We start from the raw sequence: 22226 nt of genomic DNA, 5'->3' as shown, positions 1-22226 counted from the left end.
AACACTAGATAGCTCAGTTCAACGGAAATTATGAGTTCTTTGAGTTACACAATACATTTTCAGGTTGAATGATTCTTATTTTCAAAGCTATGACTTCCCTAACTACCTCATCAGAATTGGAGCTTTTTAGAAGATAACATTTCAGTGGTCATAATCTACTCTTCTCAGTAAAAGCACATAGCACCTATCAAGCAATAATATGGAATTTACATATCTTCATAGGTCATCTTTCTGAAATGTTATTGATTTGATATTTGATGTTATTTGATTCATCTCTGATCCCATTCAGATTTTGAAGAAATTGATTCTAAGAACTCCTTTAAGTTTTCCAGTCAAACCACACACAGAGCAGAGAAATGATACTGCTCCACATGAGAATTATTTCTGCACTGTTGAAGGAGTCTGGGGAGATCCTGGCCAGACCTTTGGTACCTGACAGCTTGTACATCTTTACATGAACGCTGGTAGAGAAACCAAATTGGTTTACTAATCCAGTCTCCCAATTCAGACTGTCACAATTTGAGCACTAATAGTGGATCAACAGATTAACTTAGAAAGGTTTTCAAACCTACACCATTTTCTCCTGCCCTTTCAAGCACGCTATTAAATTAAATAACGCGGTCAGTGATGAAATGTAACTTCAGTACACGGCAAAGCTGACTGTGACTGTGATTTACCTTGGGTTGAATGGCCTCTTTCTGGCTAACAAGCTGAGACCTCAGGATGAGAACTTCTTCCTTGCGTACTTCAAGCTCTTCACTGACTGAGGTCAGCTGGTCCAGGAGGACTCTGTATGCAGGGGCACCAGGGGCAGTTACCTCTGGAGCTCGTGTCTCTGTGAGGGCCTTCTGCAGCTCGTTCAACTCATTCTTCAGCTTTTTATTCTCAGATTCAAGTTCTTGACGCTACAAGAAATAGGGACAATTCTGTCATCCAGCAGCACTGCAAGACAACTGTAACTCACAGGTACAAAACTGCGGATAAAAATGGTAAAAATGATGACTAACTGCAACAAATCAATCAATCACTCCTGTAATCCCTGCCTCTTGACTACGGTCAATAGTACCTGGGAAGATTTCACTAACAGGGCTAACCTCCCATCTGAAGTGCAAAACCAGAACACATACAAATGAATCAGACCAATTTGATGGGAAAAAACTTACCAATCTTTTTTCCCTCTTATTCTCCCCTTAACAAAAAGAAATAAAGTTCACAATAAATAGTGGTCATCAGGCTAAGAAGATTCTGCATCACTCAGGGATATCAGAAAATATTTGTACTTTTAGTAGTCTAAGATATGCATTAATTTAAATAATATTTTTGAAAAGAGGGCTACATTTATCACTATATTTTTGCTCAAATTAACTTGCAAGCTGTACTAAGTATTATAACAGAGAATCCCCCTAGTTTAGGGGATCTTTTTGTTCTGTAACCCCAGTTACACATCCTACACCTCAAAAAGAGCAGTCCTACAATGAAATGACTGCTGGGGAATATTTGTTCTAGCTTCTCCAGCTAATATTCGGAAACAGAAAGGTTGAAGTAATTTCCTATGCCAGCACATACAATTGGTGGCAAGACTTTCACTAGAAAATAACAGAAAACTCTGTTTTAGAATTACCTTGAGCGACTCATACTCCAGCTCAGCACCTCTTATTGGAGGCCTTTCTTCTTCCTATGAAAGAAAACAAGTGAGAAAACTAAAAATTCAATCCTTTCTATTTTTTGATTTAGTGGAGGTAGTACAAGAAAAAGGAGCTGAAATTATTTTCCCATACAAATGGAAAACACTCATTCTGGTACTGCTAAGTGCTTCAGTTTGAATATTGGCTTTGTCTGCTTTCATTTAATTATGAGTTTATGACACATAATTGGTTAATATAAATAAAATCACGTACAAATCATACTACTGTCACTGGTAATGAAAAAGAGCAGGATGAATCCCAGCATGCTAAAGAAACTCACTGGTACAAAGATAGTAAGAAACAATTGGCAAAACTGGTTTCATAATTTTATAAGAACTCCAGGAGACTAAATCAGAGGAAAATTTAAATTATAATCTGCTAAACATATCTAAGCCCACTGCTTTGGCTCTGTATCCTGGTTGAAACACTTCTTATTCTGCCTAAAATGCACAATTACTCATTCTCCCCAACATTTAAGTAGACTTCCATATTGCTATTCCTTAAAAAAACAGCCTTTTTTTTAAGTGAAGTCCCAAGGACTTTTTGTTTCTGTTGATTTCAATCAGAGGACCTTGGAAAACTAAACAACCAGTCCCTAGAACTAGGCACCAGTATAAAACTTGTCATTAAATAAAGCAAGTACTGGTGGAAGATGAAGATTTAGTACAAGCCAGTCAGCATTCACACAGCTACTGTTTCACAAGAAGGGACACCGGTGTCAGCATTTGATCAGTGAGAAGGAGTCCACCTTAGCTTTAGCACGAAGAGCCTGTTCTTCCTTTCTGTCCAGTTCATTCTGCAGGGATTGCTTTTCTTGCTCCAGTTCTGTAACCCGTTTCTGCAGTTTGAGGAACAGAGACATATCCAGCGGTGCCTTTTTCTCACTTGGTTCCTGCTTTAGAAAGAACAGAAGGAAGTCAAGAAGTTTTCCCCTTCCACATCACAAGGAAGCACGACAGTGAGTAAAGGTGGGAAACAGACTGGGGAAAGAGAGGAACACAGAAATACTGCTTTATTCTGAGACTTGGCTATCTAAAATATTTTATCAGCTATCAAACGCTCTTTTAAAAAAGGTTCTACTAGTATAAAATGTTTCTAAGCCTAAAGCCTAGCAAAAGAAAGCACTAGAGACTACCTAGCAGACAGGAGGTGTATAACTAAGCATACCTTATAGTCTTATTTGTTCGAAGGGGGAAAGGAGAAAAAGAAAGTCTGTGGTTAGACTCACCTGGAAACAACTGTAAATAAATTATTTCTGTAGTAAGTTCTTCAGCTACAGAGAAATGTCTCTGGTGATTTACAGGTTAATTTAGTGGGACGTAACATAAAAAATAGATACCAGAAAATATATTTTATGCCCTTCTTTTATTATGCTAATTATACAGCCTGTTCTAAGTCTAATCTACTAGCTTCTTCACTTTTTTCTGGGCAAGGACCAGCATTTGCACTCTGAAGGTACATTAGAAATTGTCCATCAGCCTTTTTGTACTTTATGTACTGAGAAGATCAAAGTATTTACGATGAACTGTACCATAAAATTTTAAAGGCTAAAAAAGGAACTAGGAAATTAATATTAATGACTGTAGCAGACAAGCAAGCACAGCCATTTCCACTTCATCTCCTTTTACTGTTGAGGGGAAGAGTCCATAAACCACACCAACAGCTCAGGGAAAAGAAAACAGACTTTGAGTTTCCTGGCTTTACTGGTTTGCATTGAGGCAGACCCTATTTTTTAATGTGGTTTTGTTAATTAATCTATACTGTTAGTCTAGAGTCAAACTGGAGTTTGAAATGTTAAGGAGCTAAACAAATACAGTGCTGCAATCATTCGCACTCTTGAGTTCATTCTTTTCATTCATATTCTAAACCCCAAAACTGGCTCTAGAACAGCAATTCAGCAAGTGTATTAGCCAAAGGAAAAGATGACGTTTGGCTCATATGTGAAATGCAACCATATGTAGTCGCACTGTCCTTTTCCTGATTATCCATGAAGGTAGGGAGCATCATTCTGGAACAATTACACAAAGTGAAAAATATAAGTGGGAAGGCACATTATGAAAGACTCCGCGCAGGATCTGTGCCAACATCAATGCGTCAGGGATTTGCATCCAGAGTAGAAAATAATTTTCTGCGGAGGCTTTCAAAAGCAGCAATGACAGAGGCTGTCAAAAGCAGCTCTGGAGATCCCTATCCCAGGCAGAGGGCAAAAAGAGTGCACTGTGCTGTGGTTCACAGTTAAGAAGATCTCCAGAATGCACAGAAAAAGCTTTGAATCTGCAAAGCGCCAAGCACAGACAGACCACCAACCTGAGGGCTCTCTGAGTTACCAATCCCACTGCTCCGGGAAGGGCAAAAAGGAGAGGTTATCTTGGAAATACTAAGCATTGGCTTGGAGTTGCACCACAAATTATTCATGAATATTATTGATTAGCTGAATCAAGAGAGTAATCTTTCTGAAAATTTTTCAGTATCCTGGGATTTGTATCACTGCATATGCAAAGGAATAGTACATTCTGGGAGTTATATTCATCTCTATGAACTAGAGGAAAACTGATCCAATGTGAGCTGCTCACCCCTAACAGGAAACTCACTCCATGTCGCTAATAAAAATATGGCTTGCCAGTTTTAATCCTTGAATATACAGTGTGCAGACTCCTCAGGAAAGTCTCACTGGTTTTCTAAACTCCCACTTTGTGTTGAAGAAGTGGTTGTGCTTACCAACACTGACAAGCAAACGTTTCACATGCAAATCAAGCGGATTGCAAAGTATCTAATCTATGTTTATTGTAATGCAAAGAAGAATTCAAAGCATACTTTGACAAAGACTTTTTACACAGGATCACAACTAACTAGGGAATGAGTGCTTTCTAAAAGGAAATGTAAAAAGTTGGATTAAAGCATTAGATATCTTAATATAAGGATATGGTTTTCAAAAACACTTATGAAAAAAAAAGAGATAAGAATGAGTTCAACCATGGAACAATAAGAAGTTGTGGAGGATTTTAACATTATGTGATGGTTCGGATTGGGCTCTGAGTCAAATGTCTGAACTCACAGTAACAACTCCTTCCCCCTCCTTTATTCTCTTATGGCAAAAGGAAAAAAACTATGGAAATTGAAGAATCCAAAACCAATCGAATTATATCAAAATATAGATTCTTACATATATCACAGTTATATACAATTAAAATACTATGTATACAGCAAAAGGAACCCAACCCCCCCACACCACCACCCGAAGGGAAAGGGAAAAGGGAAAAAGGGACAAAAAGAAAACTAAAACAGATACGCACAATCAAAACCCGTGAACAACTCAATAAACAACTAGGGAAAGAAAATCTTATTACTCTCCTTGAGATAGCACAATTGCGTCAAATGACCGCCGGCACTATCTGCCTCCCAAGGCCTACAAGGCCTCACTAGGCCTCACTCCTCCACACGGGCAGAACCGACAGCAGAGAACCTGAACCTTCAGATCCACCGGAAGGAAAGAGAGCAAAGGCTTCCCTCCCTTCTTATTTATACCCTGGTTTACGTAAAAATCGTATGGAATACTGGGAACATGGCTACTTCCTTGGTTTCGAGCTGGTTGCCAGGAAGGCCTAGATTAAAACTATCACACATTACCTCCATCCTCACTGGTAAATCTTCTGCTTCTGTGATCTCAGAGCTAAAAGTATATTCAGATTCATTGCTACTGTGAGTTGAATCCGTTCTTTTGTGTCCAGGCTTGGGGATGCTCTGGAATGCAAAAGAAACAAATCAATACCGCTACATGGTTTTCTCTGTGACTGCCTATTCACAGCCGCTAATTTACCTTGTAATATTTGGTGTTATTTCAGAGCTATTAAAATTTATAAGAAAAGATTTTTGATTCTGGTCTCTCATGCTACCTAAAACCTATGAGATGCAGTTCACAGTCAAATCTATGGAAACAGATCAGACACTACACCATCAAAGACTGCTGCAGAAAGCAGAATCAAGCAACAATGCAGCACTCCCTGGGAAAGAAAAGCTCCATTTACAGGAAGCACAGGCAGAATTCTAGACATTCTATTGAGGAATATTTTTTCTTCCTGACACATAAATTTCTAGAACTCTTAAAATTTAACGCTGCATAAAGGTGGTAACAAACAACCCCAGCACATGGAAATGACTTCAAATCAAAATAAGGGCAGCAGCACAAGCAATACCACTAGTAAAGTCATAGCAGAAATTTAGTGTTGTCACAGATGTGACAATTAAAAAAATTCTTTTTTTAAAAAGTCAACTACAAATTTTAATGTATTTGTTTTGGCTGAACTAATACAAGTAATGAGCATTTAAAAGGACAAATTCTCTTTTCAGGTACAGGTCACCACCACACAGCTGACAGCAGAATCAGTTACTAACCTGTCCCACTAGATTCTGCCTAAACACAGTTGTGAACAGCTTTTGTTTTCTCAGATGTTGAGCCACTTACCACCATCAAGTTCATTTCATCCTTGAGATCATCATACCGCTCCTCCAAACGGCTGAACTCATTCAGCAGGTTCTGGTACCGTAACCGCTCGTCATTCAGATCCAGCTCCAGCTGTTTTGTCTCCTCCACAAGCTTCCTCTCCATCGACTCTGCCACAGAGAACAGAAATCCAAAGTGAGAATTCCACCTCTATCCACCATGCAGTGCGTCCATCCTGGAGGTACAGGCACGTGCCTGCACCAGTGAAACAGCCCGATGTTTGAAGATGGTGTTTGTGCTTCTGTAGGCAAACATTTAGCCAAAAATATGAAGGGTCAAGGCACTACTGTGGTAATCACAGAGGGCTCACTCAGTCAAGTTAGTCATTCTGCTGATACCTCCTAGTAATTCCAGAGGTAGGAAGAAGGGATGTTAGCCCACTGCTGTGCTATGTAAAAGCAAAATGTGAGGTGCTTTATGCCTCACACGCACTGACCCCTCTCATCACAGCTCCCTCCACCACAGCCTTCACGTCTAGAGTTTATGCTTTCCTAGATGCTTCTACAGGCACAGCATCTAGAAAAGTTGTAGTAAATTAACTGTATTAAATATCAGAGCCTCCTTTTTTAAAACTGAATTGCTTTGGAACAGTCGCCCCTCAAAAAAAGACTCCAAACTCCTAGGATTTCATGGAAATTCAAATGGTAAATAATTCTGATGTGAGTTCTTAAAACACAAAAATGAAACCACTAAACCAAAAAGGAGTGCAAACTAAGGCAAATTAGCCCAATCTATGCTTAGTGTTGCTTAACATGGTAACACAAAGTAGAAAATCTGAATGAAGAGAACAGAGCCAACCTGTTATTTCCCTTGCCTGGTCATGGATGCGGCGGTTCAGCTCTTCCTTTTCTGTTTTCAGTAGTGTGTTCTGCTCTTTCAGCTCTGACACCAGCTAAAGAGAGAGAGAGTAAAATATTTGACTCATAATGCAGTTCACCTTTCATCAGTAGTTCTAATAGCAATGACATCTTTAACAGTTCAAATACTTAAACTTTTCTTCAGATAATGAAACTAGTGAACTAAGTTATATCTTGATGTCCCAAATTGCATTTCTTAAGTATGTCACCCTGCAGATTCCCCTGTATGTTTTGCACTCCATTTCTGATCAGATGCCAAAACTTCCTTGAATCACTCCACAGTGCCATATATTTTTCAGTAAAGTCCCAAGGGTGTAACTGGTTCATTAAAACAGAAATACTCACAAAATAGTTACACATTTGGTAGTTCTGTGGTATATTCTACTGCACTGGCTAACATCACAATCTACCATCTCGCCTCTGCCCTAAAGCTGTGCCACTTTACCAGTACCCAGGTTTGCCAATTACTAATTTTTCTCTGGTTTTGGTTATTATGCATTCTCTTTGCTTAATCAATTAATATTTTTCCTTATGTTCATCTGATCTTGATATATATCACTGCAGCATCACATGATGGATTGGCTCTTCCAGTATTCAAAACTTGCACCATTATCAGCAAGTACTCTTGCCAGGAAACAACCTGTATGTTTGTGGTTAAAGCAAAGATAAGGGGTTAGCTGAAACCTGTTGAACTAGACTGTGCACACATACATGTGCTGAATAAGTTGGCTGTTTAAATTAGGTAGGATACAGTAGTACCTTTGAATACTGAGTATGGGATTTCTGATACTATGAGATTACTCTCTCTAGGTGGGTAAAATGATTTTTTTTATGACTGCACTACCTCTAATTCTGAGTGCTTAAGCATTTGGATTTGCAAGTACTTTCAATATCAAAATCTGAATAGACTGGATACATATATTACATATAGTATACAGATGGAGCATATTCTTCTGCCATAGTTGTAGTCATTTAGGTATCAAGCCTATTTAGGACTGTACAGGTATAACACTGGTTAAAAACACAGTAAAAAAATCAGCCACACAACTGAATCAATTAAGCCTGGTCAAAACCTGAGTGGACACCCGGCCCCTGTAAATCTTCCCATGCCCTGAGACCCCATACATGCCTGCTCGGTGTCGTGTTTGTATTTGTCTGCCCATTCCTCAATGGTCTTCTTCTCCGACTGAGTTTGGTGCAGCTCCTTGCGGAGCTTGGCAATCTCCTCCTGAAGGCTGATGACACGGTTGGTGGCGTTCTTGGCCTCCTCCTCACTCATCCGAAGCCTTTCCACATCATTCCGCAGCTTCTCTGTCTCCGTACTATACGTGATCTCCAGGTTGCTCATCTTCTCCAGCAGAGATTTGTACTCTTTGTTCTTTGCAAAACACAAGACAGACAGAGCAACTGTTGGAGAAGTTCTGGTTTAAGTGAGCCTTTTTGTTCCCCACAGAATATAACCAGACATGGGAGCAAAAGAGCAGCTTCCCCATTTCAAAAAGGTTTTGGTCTGCTTTTGCAGAATTGCTTAACGAGCTGACAGAACAGTCCAGCCTCTAAGCCTGCACATCCCAAAATAAAATCAGATGGAGAGCCCACCCACATCAAACATGATCACCTCACCTTCCCTTAAACTGAGCAACTGACGTAACACAAGTGAAATACTGGCGTTAAGGGAGCAGATGTTTCCTCTCAGTGCTGCCGAGAGACAGAAATGGATGTTTGACTGTTAAAGTTCTACTGTGGCCTCTCCTTCTCTTCTATCACTGTTCTTTATCAGAAGAGAGAACTGAACCCTTACAGCGAAAATTCAGTGCATTCTGTGAATTCCCACAGCGCTGCTGAGAAAGGTAATCAAGATTGTGACACATCTTCCCTGAGGCCAGGGAGCTTTTACCTGCTCATCAATTTTTCGCTGCAGCTGCATGATCTTGTTCTCCAAGCCAATGTGAAGCTTCTTGTAGCGTTCTACAGAGCGGGCCTCTATCTTCAGTTTCTTGAGCTCCCTCTTGGCCATCATGCGCCGGTAACAGCATTGCAAGTAAACAATGGCCTTCAAGGTCCGACGGTAGTGCACTCGCGCCAGCCAGCCCCTCACATGCTTCTGAATAATAATGGTCTTGTGCTCCCGAAGCATCTACAGTCAAGAAAAGACACAACAAGGGGTGTTGGAGCTCCAAACTACATCTATGCAGTTAAACAGACACCACGACGAGGGGTGTAAAGGTGATGTAAATAGATACCTCAGCCTGCAAAGAGAAACTTCTGATGAAGAGTAACAAGAAATGCAATTAATTTAAAGAAAAAAAAGAAGAGGAAAAGAAGACTATAGTATGGAAGATGACAAGGAGTAAAATGAAAGGGAACTAGAAGGAAAAACGTGGTAAGAAAGAACTGGAGGCACACTGAAGCACCAGGCATTCCTTTGTGTTGATGTCAGATGCCAGCTAATTACAAAAATACATAGTACCTGCTGCAGGATTGCAAATACAATCCTTTTTTTTTTTACTGCCTTTTTATCTTAAACATTTTTGAATCATTGACATACACTGCATAGGGTTCATCAATGCAAAGTTTAAAATTACCCCACTTGATATTCAATGCAGCCAGTACACACCAGAACCCGGAGGAAACTGTAGCAGCTGTTGAAAAGTCCAGGGCTTTTGTTTTGTTTGTTTGTGTTTATTTTGTTTTGATTTTTTGTTGTCTTTTTTTGACATATCTTAGACTTGCCAGCATGGAAAAAATTCTGTTTATTTTAATAAGAAATTTATATTTTAATAATTCCTACTTATTTGATGGCAGAAATTTCAACCATAGCTTTGAGGTAAAAAAAAAGCCAATATAGTATTTTTTTTAAATAATTTTTAACATGAAACAGTCAAAAATGCCAGCAACCTTTATCGGTGTGTTAGCCAGAGACTTCCACTAGGAAGAATCTACTAGTTGGTTTTGGATCCTTCCTCCACTAATTCCATCAAACATCTCCCAGGTCTGGAGCACCTGAATGCTGGGAGACCACAGCTATGATTGGAGAGCCTGCCCATACCCATAAGGCTTCCAGGACTCAGAGCTTTAGAGTTCACTTAATAAAGCTTCTGCAAATTAAACAGTTTATTTTAAAGAACAAAACTATTTAAGATTTCATGTTAATGCTTGGATTTGATAGTTTAAAGATCATTCAAAGCTCAAATTCTTACAGTGATTTACCATGAAGCCAGTAAGACAAACTAGTCAGGTACCAGCAACTTTATTTTCTTTTATACTTCTTAGCAAATCAATGAATTTAAAATTCACTGGCAAAGTGGCATGATTTTAAGATATACATAATTTCTCCCTTAGTATTTATTTCTGAGTTAAAATCAAGACTTGAAATACCAGCACCCAGATAAGCAGCACACCAAGGTAAGGAAGCGGCTTCCTGAGAAGCACAGCAGGGTCAAAAGCCAAAGTCCGTCTGACTGCATGCCATGCAGCTAGCACTCCTGTCTCCTTCTTAAATGTTTTCTGGAACACTCCTTCAGGTTCCCTGCAGGTGTCTGAACACTTGAATACAACTAACTTTCCACAACATTTTCACCTCAAGTTTGAACGCAACAAGTCCTGTAAAATACCTCCATCGTGCAGGGATGGTCCTCATCTGCCAGTGAATTCTTGCACCCATATAATCCAGTGAGGAAACAAGCCACTCCAATGTAAGGTGAGAGGACCAGAAAAGTCACTTAATTTACCAGGTATTTCCCAGGAAAGCTTATGTAAAAGCTATGGAGGAACTAAACTCCTCAAGCAGAGAAGCACATTGCAGTGTCTCAGGCAGAAGCTCTCCCCAGGATGTGTGAAACAGATGATTCAACCATTTTAAATTCCTTGCACCAGCCACGTGACTCAACACATGCCCTCTCTTCAAACAACAACAACAGGTACCTTTCACAATCCTAAGGAACAACACGTGTACCACACATTACTGGCAGAGTCACTGCTCAGCCCAGGTGCCCTGTCACAGGGCAACCTTTCGGTTTCACTCATTGCAATCGTCATGAACTTCAGGACAACCATGTTTACCTTCCCACGGCACACAGAGCCTGTGCTCCTCTCTCTGACCATACCTCAGCTTTAATAAAATTCCACCTCAGGAGGACCACACATCCACAGCACACCGCAGGGGCACTTGTCAGATTGTCATGTTTTACTGCGGTGAACAATTCACCGCCCAGGGGGAATCCTCCTGACAGGCAAGTCTGACCACCCCTTACGGGGACTCCTCCAGAAACCTGCCATCTCTATTAAGAGGAAATATAACAGGTTTATTAAACTCCATGCTCCAAGACAGATGGGGTGTGTATTACTCATAGGACTAACCAGGCACAGAGAAACATCTCCTATTTTCCTAAACATGGCTTTTAGGTCACCTATTGCTGTGACCCATGTGTCACTTTGTCACATTTGTCAGACCACTGCTAAAAACACATCTTATATAATCTCACAACATAAAATATAATTTGTAATAATGAAAATGCTAAGAATTCCAATAAAAAGGCAAGTAGATACCACACAAAAGAACAGAAGTCAAACATAGGGGTCTACTACTAAGAAATTCTTATTAAGGGTTACTTGTTTTCCAACTTTGTGGTTAGTGTATGTTAGAATTCTCTAATTTGGACACACTCATAGTGACTGTGTAAGCAACTTTAATACAAAGATACAGAAACTTCAAATATAAAAGAGAAAGATACGGAACAGAAGCATCAACTGGGTTTTGGCTGCGTGCCTTCAGTGTCTACCTGCTCAAGAAAAAACCAGAACTCCTTCAGTTACTTTTTCAGAGAAACACAGGTTGATTTTTGAGCCTAGTTAAAACAATTCATGTAGACAAAACTGCCATCATACATGTTGGCATTTTACAGTTTGAATCATAAGTCTGTTTCCAGCCCTGCAACCATTGAAGACCAAATTCTAATTTCTCTCCTGAATTATTTTCTATCAAGTGTAATTAGGAAAGTATCAATATCACTAGGACAGGGTCATACTGATTTTTCCCCAAAACAAAACCAACACTGAAAAAACATACAATTAAAAATTAAAACAAAAAAAGCCCCACCCATGCATAGGTTTCAACCTCCTGTTTTTATGGGTATCTCTTTGCTAACATTAGTCTCCTTCAGTATATTCCATCAGCCATTTCAGATCCCCAGTTAGGGATTGTTTACATATAATGATGTAAAAAATTATGATTTGGACTCATGGAGGCAGATAAATGCAAGACCATCTTCAGTAGTTATTTTAAGTGCCTCAACATTCTATTTAACAAATGAAAAAGTGCAAAATACTGTAAATCCCTGTTGGATTCTCTATTGACAATACTGAAAGTCTAGGTACATCCGTAGTAGATGACAACAAAAATATCTCTAAAGTGACAAGCTAATTGGTGGCAGTAGCAGATCCTTCTAACTTCCAGGTGCTGTCCCTCAGTCCATGCTCTGGTATCTTGTTTGTGCATTACAATAACATGCACGCAAATGATGTGGTTCCCGACGGGACACCACAGAGTAGCTTTGTCCTGAAGGTATGTGGAAATAAAGGTAGAGCAAAGAGTGAAGAAGATCTTACAATTTCTTACCATTTGGTACTTGTTTCTGACCATGTAACCTCTCAGGAGAGCCTGAAGAGCAATGGTAGTAGCTCGCATGCACTGGTATCTTTTGCGGACCACATACATGCGCTGGAACTTCTGGATAGTGATGGCAGCTCGTGTTCTCCGCAGGAACTTGGCATAGCTAAGCAAGAAAAAGATTACAAATAATACCTGTAAGTATGTTTTACATCCTGTATCTTCAGTTTCTTCTTAATGCTGTCAGTGATACAGAATATTTGCTTGCTATTCTACTACATGGCAGCACAACTGAATGACAAATGAACAGAAACCTTGCCAGGCTTTACTGGGAAACATTTTCACTTGCTCTGAGAACTGTACTGCAGAACTGACAAGATAAACTCAGCTTAATTTCTCATCACCTTTAAAGCTGTTTCCACTGTGTCATCTTCCAGATCCCCTCTCCTAACCTCAACCTGTAGAAAAAGTTTGCTCATTCTTGCCTCTCTGAGTAAGACAATTACAAAGCTTCTTGACACAAGTGTCCTTCCAAAGGTCAGTTCTTTCATCACCACCTTGTCTTTGAACAATACCACCTGTACTCCACCCTTCTCTCTGGCCCATCCATGGCCATCCCTCAGAAGTCAATCCAAAGAAATCACTGAGTGATGTATCTTCATTCAGAGCTGAATCCTGGATGAGGAGTGGCTTCTCCAGCAGGATAGACCCAGCTGGAAGGGCACATGGAAACTGGGCATTAAGAACTCAGACAAGAGTCCTGCTTTACCTCACCTGCAACGTATCTCCTAGTACTTATTGTCTGCTCCCAGTAATAATGTACTGCTCTAAGCATTATACAGCCGGGGTGGTACTGTCCTCTCAGGGAGGTCAAAATCAGGCAGGACAGACACACTCATTATATTCAATTTCCTTCATTTCCATGGAAAATCATTTCCTCTCAGACAGTGTAGGAAGGAGAAAACAAATTTAAATGCCCTACTTAAATAGATCTGAATTGAGGCTGGTGTGGGATTTCCCATGAGCACTGCTTACCATCGTGCCTGGTACCCTCGGACATGTCTCTGGATGGTGATGGCAGCCTTCCTCATGCGCATGTACTTCTTCCTCATCAGCCAGCCCCGGATCGTCTTTTGGATGCGGATACAGGCAGCTCTCAACTTATCTGCCCTTATTTTTTCCAGATAGGCTACTTGGCCAGCCCGGAAAAATATTTTTGTCTTACCAAACTGGTACTTATCCTTGTCCTATTTTCAGAGGTAAAAAGAGGATAAGTTACAGCAGTAAGTGTTAGTGTATATAAAAAGGCATGAAGGGCTAAATGAAAGTACAAGTTAGTAAAGAGGCAAAATTATCTGCGTGATATTTCGGATAAACTGAGACTTAAATTAAATTGTGGAGAAGGGCATTTTGTCTGTATGATCCTGCTAAAAAAATTAATACAATAAGGCCACAAGCACGGCCCAAGGGACCAAGGTGAGCTTTTTGCTTAGATGAGAATGCCATGACGATAATAACATGGAAGGCTACAGGAGGTGACAAAGGTGCACAGAGGATGAAAGCAATACAGGCAATGCCCATGTACAATTTTCTGCTTAAATTGTAGCTGACCCCTCTGAACAGTCCATCTTCAACCACATTACACAGTACAAACAAAACAGCTGGGGTTTCAGACGTACACATTGCTTATTGCATCAGGGCTAAAGCAGAACAAAGCTTCTCACTGCTGCTCAAACATATCTGGAGTTTCAGAACTAAACCAGAAAGGGAATAATATTTATCTCTACAGGCTCTAACACTCCTTGAAGGAAAAAACTGAGAACACACAAAGACATAAAAAAAATTAATTTTGTTGGCTGTTTGATGTGAAGTTGAAAGGAATAGCGGCAAAAGAGCTACAGCTTAGGATACATTTAACACTAAATATTAACACTATACATTAACACTACACATATACATAAAGCAGAAGATTTTACTTAGGTCCATCCAATGCCACAGAACTTAAAGTCAAGCCCCAACCTGCCAGCACAGTATTTATCTTTTATTTTCTAGATATCCTATATCTCCAGCTTTGTTTTTCTCTTCTTAAACCGCCTTCTCCTGAGAACTGACTGAACTGTCTCTTGGAAGCCTGTTCATAGCTCATTAACAAATTCCAGGAAACGCACAGTTCAGGTGCAATGCTAGCAGTGTGGATGGCACAGACTGGGAATGCAGAGCTGCAACTGGAGGTAGGAGGCAAAGCCAGAGGCTACCAAGGTATGAAGACAATGACAGTGCCAAGCAGGGAGACATCACAAGGGTCAAAGGAGTGAAAAAGGTTGATTTCAGCACAGGAGCTGAGAGGAGCAGTGTGAGAGACACACACAGACAGAAACACATCCACATTAGGAAATCTCCAGATAACTATACCTTACTGAAGGTGTAGTTAATGCATCTTGCCCTTAAGCAAGGTAAGGCTCACCTTCAAACCACTCACACTTAAAATCACTGTCTTTCTTTCCTGTCATACACTGGGAAATTCTACACTTCCTGTGCCAGTATTAGTGGTTTAGTACTTTGTAGAAGTACTAAAATAGTGTGGCTATGAGGGAGTAAGCCACAATATCTTTATTCCTTTGGATTCCAAATGCTCTCAGTGCTAAGTCTAGTACCTTAATCAGCTTCTCCAGGACATTTTTGCATGTCTGCTTACGGTCACCAAGTACATCTCTCTGTTTCATCAGAACACGGTAACGGCTGAAGAACTCTTGGTACGTCCACCTGTCCCAAAACCAGACACAGAGTCAGTCCCAGCAGTGAATATTACCTTAAAAAGAACTGCAGCTGAAAGCAATCCAAAAAGCAGCAAACACACCTGGAGGGGAAGCCAGCAGCACTGATTCGGATGGTCTCCAGGACACCACAAGCTCTCAGCTGCTGCACTGCCCGTTTTTCATCAAATCTAGGTAGGAATAAAAAGAGCCTGTGGGTGCAGGACTAGTTTTGCATTACTTGGGACCCCTGGTTATGTGCATGCCCAGGAAAGGAGTGGCACAGTGGGGAGCAGGGGTGGGTTGCGATGGGTGGTGAACAAGTCCAGGTAGTGCTTCTGGAACTCATGAGTAACAGAGGACAGCCTGGCAGGGAACTGTTTGAGCCCATTGGCATTGGAAGCTGCTCACCCTGCCCTGCTCCCTGCTGGCCAGCCCAACAACCATGGGACTCTTTGAGTGCCCAGGTTTTAAGCAGACCTTTGAGAAAAGCTCTAAGTAAGGTCATATATTAAAAAAAAAGATAAGGAAAAAGACACTGGTGTCTGCAAAAACAAATTCCAGCAAATGTCAAACAAGCTTAAGGACTGCAAACTGCCAGTTACATTTAAAACAGCTTGCAATGAAAATGCTGTAATTTTTTTATCATGTATCACCACAAACAAAAAACACCCATCAGAAGTATTTCTCCCTCTATGCATCCCCAAACATCTCCTGCTGTAATAGATGTAGACACACACATACAATGAATTCATAGCCAGAGAAAGGAGACACAGCACTTCACTCCTGAGTGAGCAGGGTTTAGCAGAGCCTTGATCCTCCAGGGCCCTGGGCAACCCCCTCCCATACATGGGCTACTTGAGCCACAGATGAACCAGCTTACGTGAATGGAAACTTGAAGTCATTTGGCTTAATACAGCGCACGTAGTGTGGGGTTGTGGCATTCAGGGTTTCCATCAGCAGATGAAGAGAGTTCCGAAACTTTTTGAAAGACAAAATGAAAAAAATATCAGGGAACAGCCTCAATAAGCTCAGTCATCCTCGAGATAACCTCAGAAGAAAGACCTGATCTGCATACCTTTAGTTTAATTATGGCACATATATGTGGATATGTGTGGCCCACTGGGAACCAAACTGCACTTTTGACTTGAGTCAGACACTGTAGCACACAATCAGAAAGACCCAGCATAAGATTTTCAATGCTTCTCAGCTTTCAGCATGTTACATTCGTTTTGAAAAGCATCAGTTTTGGGTTTGGCACCACAATAAGAACTGGGTTGCATGAAATTGTGCCCCGCGGTGCATCAGTAATTAGGGATTATTTTTCTTCCAAACTGTAAGTCATAATCAGCTGCAACTCTCTCAAAATCACAAGGGATCCCAAGAGCCACCAGCAGGCAGAGGTAAGGATTATTTAATAGAGCTGCATCTTCAAACTCACCTGATGTCCCACAGTTTTCTTATGCTCCTTGCTGGCTTGACCTGGCCTGGCCTTGGCTGGTTTGACAGCCGTTCGAGACAGAGGCACGCGCCCTGAAGGGGTTGCTGATGTGGGACTGAGGACCTTCTCCTCGTCCTGGAATAACTCTGGTAGCAGCTTAAACTGGTATAACAGCATAAAAATACACAGAGGGTAAGAATCCAGCACGTCATTGCACCTGTTTTTGCTCGAGGTTAAAACCTAGGTTCACTTTTTGTAAGCACTGCATTTTTGTTGAACTCCAAATGCAAAAAAAGCAGATGAGCTAGTGGTAGAGTGAGTGGCTATGATTTAGTACTAAAAATTTTGTGAGTTTGATCAGTGAGTTTCCTTCTGAAGATAAAATTCTGATTTGAGTGTTTTTTTCATAGAGCTAGCAATAGCTTCCATGTGAAACTGTTAGATACTGACAGCAGTTTCATAAGTACCAACTGCAATTATATATGGGTGCTTTGATCTAAGAAGGAAACAACAGGTTCCTCTCATACTCCACTGGTGCATCAGACTCCTTTGTGGTTGACAGGTATCTGGGACACTGAATAAGGCAGAAGGCAACAAAGATGACTGCTGCTTTGTTACTCCAAATTGAAATAATCAACTTAAAAGAGGAGACATTAACTAAAAAAAAAAACCCTGGCCAAATTTATCTGACTGAGATCTACCTCCTGTTAGTGGGAGTGGAGGAAAAACCTGAAACATCCTTCCAAATAGCACAGAGGACTTCCACTTCCCTTTTTCTAATGGCTACAAAATATACAGCTGCTTTGAAGTAACCTGTAACTAAAAATAACACCACCAGATCTTTTTACTGACAACTACAGCACTTCAAAAACCATTACAGAAGTAAGAAAATCTGAACTTCTCTACCTGTGCATGAATAATCTTTTATCTAGCATCTGTGCATTTTGCCCCAAGAGACAGGAGCATTCATTTTTCACTATTAGAAAGTACTTGGGCTAAGTAAAACCTAAAAAAGAATAAAAAGATTGGTTTTGCCTTACAAAACTTGGTGAGCACACACAATAACCAATGAAACATGCTGCACAACCAAATGGCACCTGGGCTTTGTGGTTGTGACAGACGGGCCACCAGAAGGCATCAAACATTCCCCAGGAGCACCCAACAGAGCACTCCAGCATAACAGAATGACTAAGAATGCTACAAAGGTATCCTAAATTCCTGAACTTAAAAAGGAATATCACAGCTTGGCTTTTATCTGACCTGAGTCTACCCCTGTAGCTGGTGGAAGAATGACGTTTCCAGAGGGTGATTTACCCTTCTCCTTCCACTGACTCAACACAGAGCTGAGGATGATGGGCCACCACCTCCTCACTCATCCATGGTTGGATGGAGTGGGTTGGTATGCACAGGAATCCGAGCTACAGAGCCAGGTCTTTTCATCCCATATAGAAACTTATGTGAATGTAATAGGCTTCTTCTGAAACTCCTGATGCTCCCACACACCAGGATAGGAGAGGGGTCCCCAGTGTCTCGATTGCAGATGGATGAGGTCTTCTAAGCTATCCATATCTAAGTCTCAATCCCTTTATCCAACCCTGGAAAAATCTGCCTGAAAAGCGGGCAAGTGCATATTAAAGGCACCACTTTCATCGATGTCGCCTCAGTTACTGCAAGTAGAAGAAAGGAGCAACATTGGCCTCTGCAGCACAGGTCAGAAACTGGAGAGCAGTGCTGTGATGATCCACACTGTGGGGACATTCCTGTTCCGGTTTGGTTTTGGAATTTAGTATCTTATCAATTTTCTTTGTTTCACAGAACACTAGGAGTGTTCAAAGAGAGGGAAAGCACTGATCAAAGGCTAGGTAATTCACATGGTAGGAAACAAGCAAGCAAGCATTTCTTCCCTGTAATTTCTTCAGACAACTTAACAGGCATGCTGCTAACAATCTTACAGATCATTTCTTTCAATTCAGAGCCACAACAGAAGATTTTAACAACCATTCCAGTAGCAAGCTTAAAAGCCCAGGACTGTTGTATTGCTTTCATGATACATGCATGGAAACTGAACTAGTTCAAAGAGGTCCTGTGGGTAGACTTACAGAGAAGGCCAAAATAAACAGTTAAACTCTACAGTGCCTGCCAAAAGCAGTGTGTGTCATGCACTTTGGAGAGCAAAGAAGCATCCAAGCTGTATGTGAGAGTGGGCATGGTCAGGATGACAGGTGATGCATTCGATTTGGAATTACCTTCTGTTGGATGTGCACAGCAAACCCAGAAAACAGCAACAACAATAACAAAAATAAAAATCAGAAATGCAGTGCCACCACAATTACTAACAAAGGAGGGCTGCTGAATAATAAAAACGGAACATTCTTCTTTGGAAAATCTATTTTCTTCACAGCTGAATTTATTTTTTTTTAAACACTGGTTTTGGCAAGAGGTAAAACTCATTGTTTTTTTAGTATTTAGACTGAACTGACTCAACCTACACTGAGCCAGCCTGAGCTGATGTCGTGCTCTTATGGCAGCTCTGTCTCCACCGTCTGTGCCTCATTCACTGGCTGACATCCCTTGGAGCACCCCTCTCCTTCCACCCTGCACAGCTGGAGCCACGTGGGTGGCCAACCCCTGCCAGCTCCCCAAAGATGCCACCAGCCTTCCTCCCACCTCCAGCAACTGGCTTCACTCAAACCACCCCAACACTTTCCTCCAGGGAAAGTCTGTTGTGGTTTTTCATTACACCACAAGTTTTAATGATTTAGCTTCATATTATCTGCTCAGAATAGAAACAGGAGAGAAAAACGTTGGTTTTTCTGATAGAATAGCATAATTTTAAATAGCCTGTCCTTGATACCCAGCTTCCTGGGCCATTAGAGCTAGCAAATTCCCAACAGCCATCGCAGTGCAATGTCAAGTTAATTGCCTTTACATTTCTGAGAGCACAACCAGCGTTTTTGCCATTAAAAAAAGCAGATGATGCCACTGAAGACCTGATCTGTAATATTCCTTCACACGGTATTCTCCAATTTAGATGTTATCTTTCTTTCATAGATATCAAGAAGGCAAGACTATAAATTCTGGTTTGTGTCCTTAGGGTCTATACATTTTAGTCCTCTCTCTTTTTGCTTCTGGAACAGAACTTGTCTCTCCATAAATAAGGAGCTTCTGTTTTCAGGTTACAAAATTAAGGGCTTAACTATTAAACCCTCTTATAGTACTACAGTATATCAGAATTCCATGATGCCATTACAGAAAACATAGGAAAGTTTTGTGAAAAAGAATTCCCCCCTCCCCAAACCCACGTCCCCTGACAAAAAAAAACCCCACAACTAAAAAAAAAACCCCACACCTAAACACTGAAATTAGTGGCTAAATATGGACTGATCTCACATGGAGCAAAATTAAGATACAGGACTTCTTAAATTCAGATAGCCAAGTAAAACACAAACTATGTTCAATTTTAGTTGATCTAAGGCAGAAATATTTCCTAGGTTTATAAGAAGTTTTATATGACCCTCAAGTAGGGCTTCATAACTGCAAAGGAAGGAAAAAAAAATCCTTATACTAACCTTACTTGATTTTAGGACCTTAATTTGTTCTTCATAAACTGTGTCTTTATTCTTTTCCAAAAAGCCTTCACATTGATATTCTACCTGAAAGTCATCATTTTACAAAACAAGTGTTAAAATAAGAATACTTTGCATAGAATTTACCAGCTGTAACATTCACATTTAAAACGTAATTCTTGTGGGTGCTGAAAATATCAGTTCCCAAGTGTATCTTTGTTAAATATAGATCTTCCTCAAAGAGAGTGCTTTCCAGTAACATGTAGAACATTAAAATACATAGATGAATACTGCTATTGCATTGTACCAGATATATTTCACTGCTGAGACACGCCTGTGGTAAGGCAGCATGACTGAATGGTTACTGTAAAGGTGAAGAATCAAAATGTGTATTGAGCATCTCCTTCACTGAAGTTATCAGGGCTGCAGAACTGTGTGAAATCCAGATGCAACTGAGAACAAAGCACCTTGTCTCATCTCATCTCATCTCATTAGCTGAGAGGGTGTAAGTACATCTGCCTGCAGCTTATTATGGAAATGCCTCATTTGTGCTCAGAAAGACTATTTTTACCAGAAGCAATAAAATGTCTGAGTGTTGTGACAATACATAACAATCCTCTATCACAGGGCCATAGGGTGTCTTGGGCCAAAGAACATCCAGAGTGTTTGATAAAACCCACTATTTATTTCACTGTCCTAATTAAAGGATGAAAGAAAACCAAAACTATTGTCAAAAGTCTATTTATCAGTGCTTTCACAACGACGCTATATCCCTGAGCTGCAAAACATTTCAAAGAATTCCTAGAGGAAAGAAGGCAGAGGATGTCCCCAAGGTTTCTCTGCAGCTGAAAGCCCACTCTGAGCACTACCTGGGGCACCATTCATGTTTTTAGTGCAGGAGACCGTGCCAGGAGAGGGCAGCAGAATCCCTGCCTTATGCAGAGAGGACAACGTCAGGGCACAGAGACTGCTGACCCGCCAGCTGCAGCTTGATTTTTTCCTTCAAGATGTCTGTATGCATTCCCATAAGTACACAGAAAACATAAAATTCCTAGCACAGACAGCACATCAGAGCTTAGAGCTTTGCCACTACCTGCTTGGAGCTACTGGCCCTTGCTGCTCAGATGAGCCTTGCTTTCAAATATCAAAATTTGGCCTAATGAAGAAATTATGAAATATTAATTAAATCCTTCTTGTTCTCTAATCCAGCAAAAAAATCAGAACTCATGAATCTAAACAATTACAGAGATGTTCTTGCTGCTTACATTAAGGTAACGTTAGATGCAACAAGAACAGGACCCCACTTCTACACATAAATTCAAGAGACTGGAAGAAACAAAGTGGAAGAAAATAAAGGCCTTTAACCCCACAAATCAGCATGTACACACCTAATGATAAGAATCCCAGAGCTTCTTGTGAGCTTTTTTGATGAATCTGACAATATTCTGAGGCAGATTCTTTGTTTAACAAGACAATTGTATTAAACATGATTTTAAAATTTTTTGTTTTAACCTGAAGAGTTGCTCAGTTTGATGAGCACTGTGGGAGCTGAACAACACATGCACTCCCCTGAGACACTCCTCAGCCAGCTCCCTAGAAATAGCTGTTCCCTGCGCAGCTGAGGCGAGGGTGGGAGCAGCACATACTGCTCCAGCGATAAAAAGGGTGTGTTAGCCTCTTTCCTCTCTGCACATTGAGATGGCAGCAAAACCAGCATTGTTTTGTTGCTGCTCTTTAGCCAAAATGAGCGAGATACACGATTTCCTATTATGTGCCTTTCTGTTGTATAACTGGAATTGATACAATTGTGCTGAG

At 40.6% G+C, this 22226-nt stretch overlaps 1 protein-coding gene across 3 annotated transcripts in view; it reads right to left on the bottom strand.

Annotated features, from left to right (window-relative positions):
* Nucleotides 1-22226, bottom strand: part of MYO5A (myosin VA) — a 99732-nt gene that overhangs the window by 20124 nt on the left and 57382 nt on the right. For 2 of the 3 annotated variants that reach the window (XM_050309045.1, XM_050309043.1), the window contains exons 14-28: nucleotides 20415-20498; nucleotides 16846-17007; nucleotides 16288-16385; nucleotides 15509-15595; nucleotides 15306-15414; nucleotides 13687-13898; nucleotides 12661-12817; nucleotides 8941-9180; nucleotides 8173-8421; nucleotides 6985-7078; nucleotides 6148-6296; nucleotides 5313-5426; nucleotides 2434-2580; nucleotides 1622-1675; nucleotides 678-905 (exon numbers count right to left, since the gene is read on the bottom strand). In XM_050309045.1, the coding sequence (XP_050165002.1) occupies nucleotides 678-905; nucleotides 1622-1675; nucleotides 2434-2580; nucleotides 5313-5426; nucleotides 6148-6296; nucleotides 6985-7078; nucleotides 8173-8421; nucleotides 8941-9180; nucleotides 12661-12817; nucleotides 13687-13898; nucleotides 15306-15414; nucleotides 15509-15595; nucleotides 16288-16385; nucleotides 16846-17007; nucleotides 20415-20498 (2184 nt within the window). The remainder of the gene's footprint in view (nucleotides 1-677; nucleotides 906-1621; nucleotides 1676-2433; nucleotides 2581-5312; nucleotides 5427-6147; nucleotides 6297-6984; nucleotides 7079-8172; nucleotides 8422-8940; nucleotides 9181-12660; nucleotides 12818-13686; nucleotides 13899-15305; nucleotides 15415-15508; nucleotides 15596-16287; nucleotides 16386-16845; nucleotides 17008-20414; nucleotides 20499-22226) is intronic. The other variant, XM_050309044.1, reaches the window with a different exon arrangement.

This window comes from Myiozetetes cayanensis, unplaced genomic scaffold (genome assembly GCF_022539395.1).
Source record: "Myiozetetes cayanensis isolate MyiCay16 unplaced genomic scaffold, myiCay2020 scf14, whole genome shotgun sequence".
Taxonomy (NCBI): Eukaryota; Metazoa; Chordata; class Aves; order Passeriformes; family Tyrannidae; genus Myiozetetes; species Myiozetetes cayanensis.
This window is presented reverse-complemented; position numbering and strand designations above follow the sequence as displayed.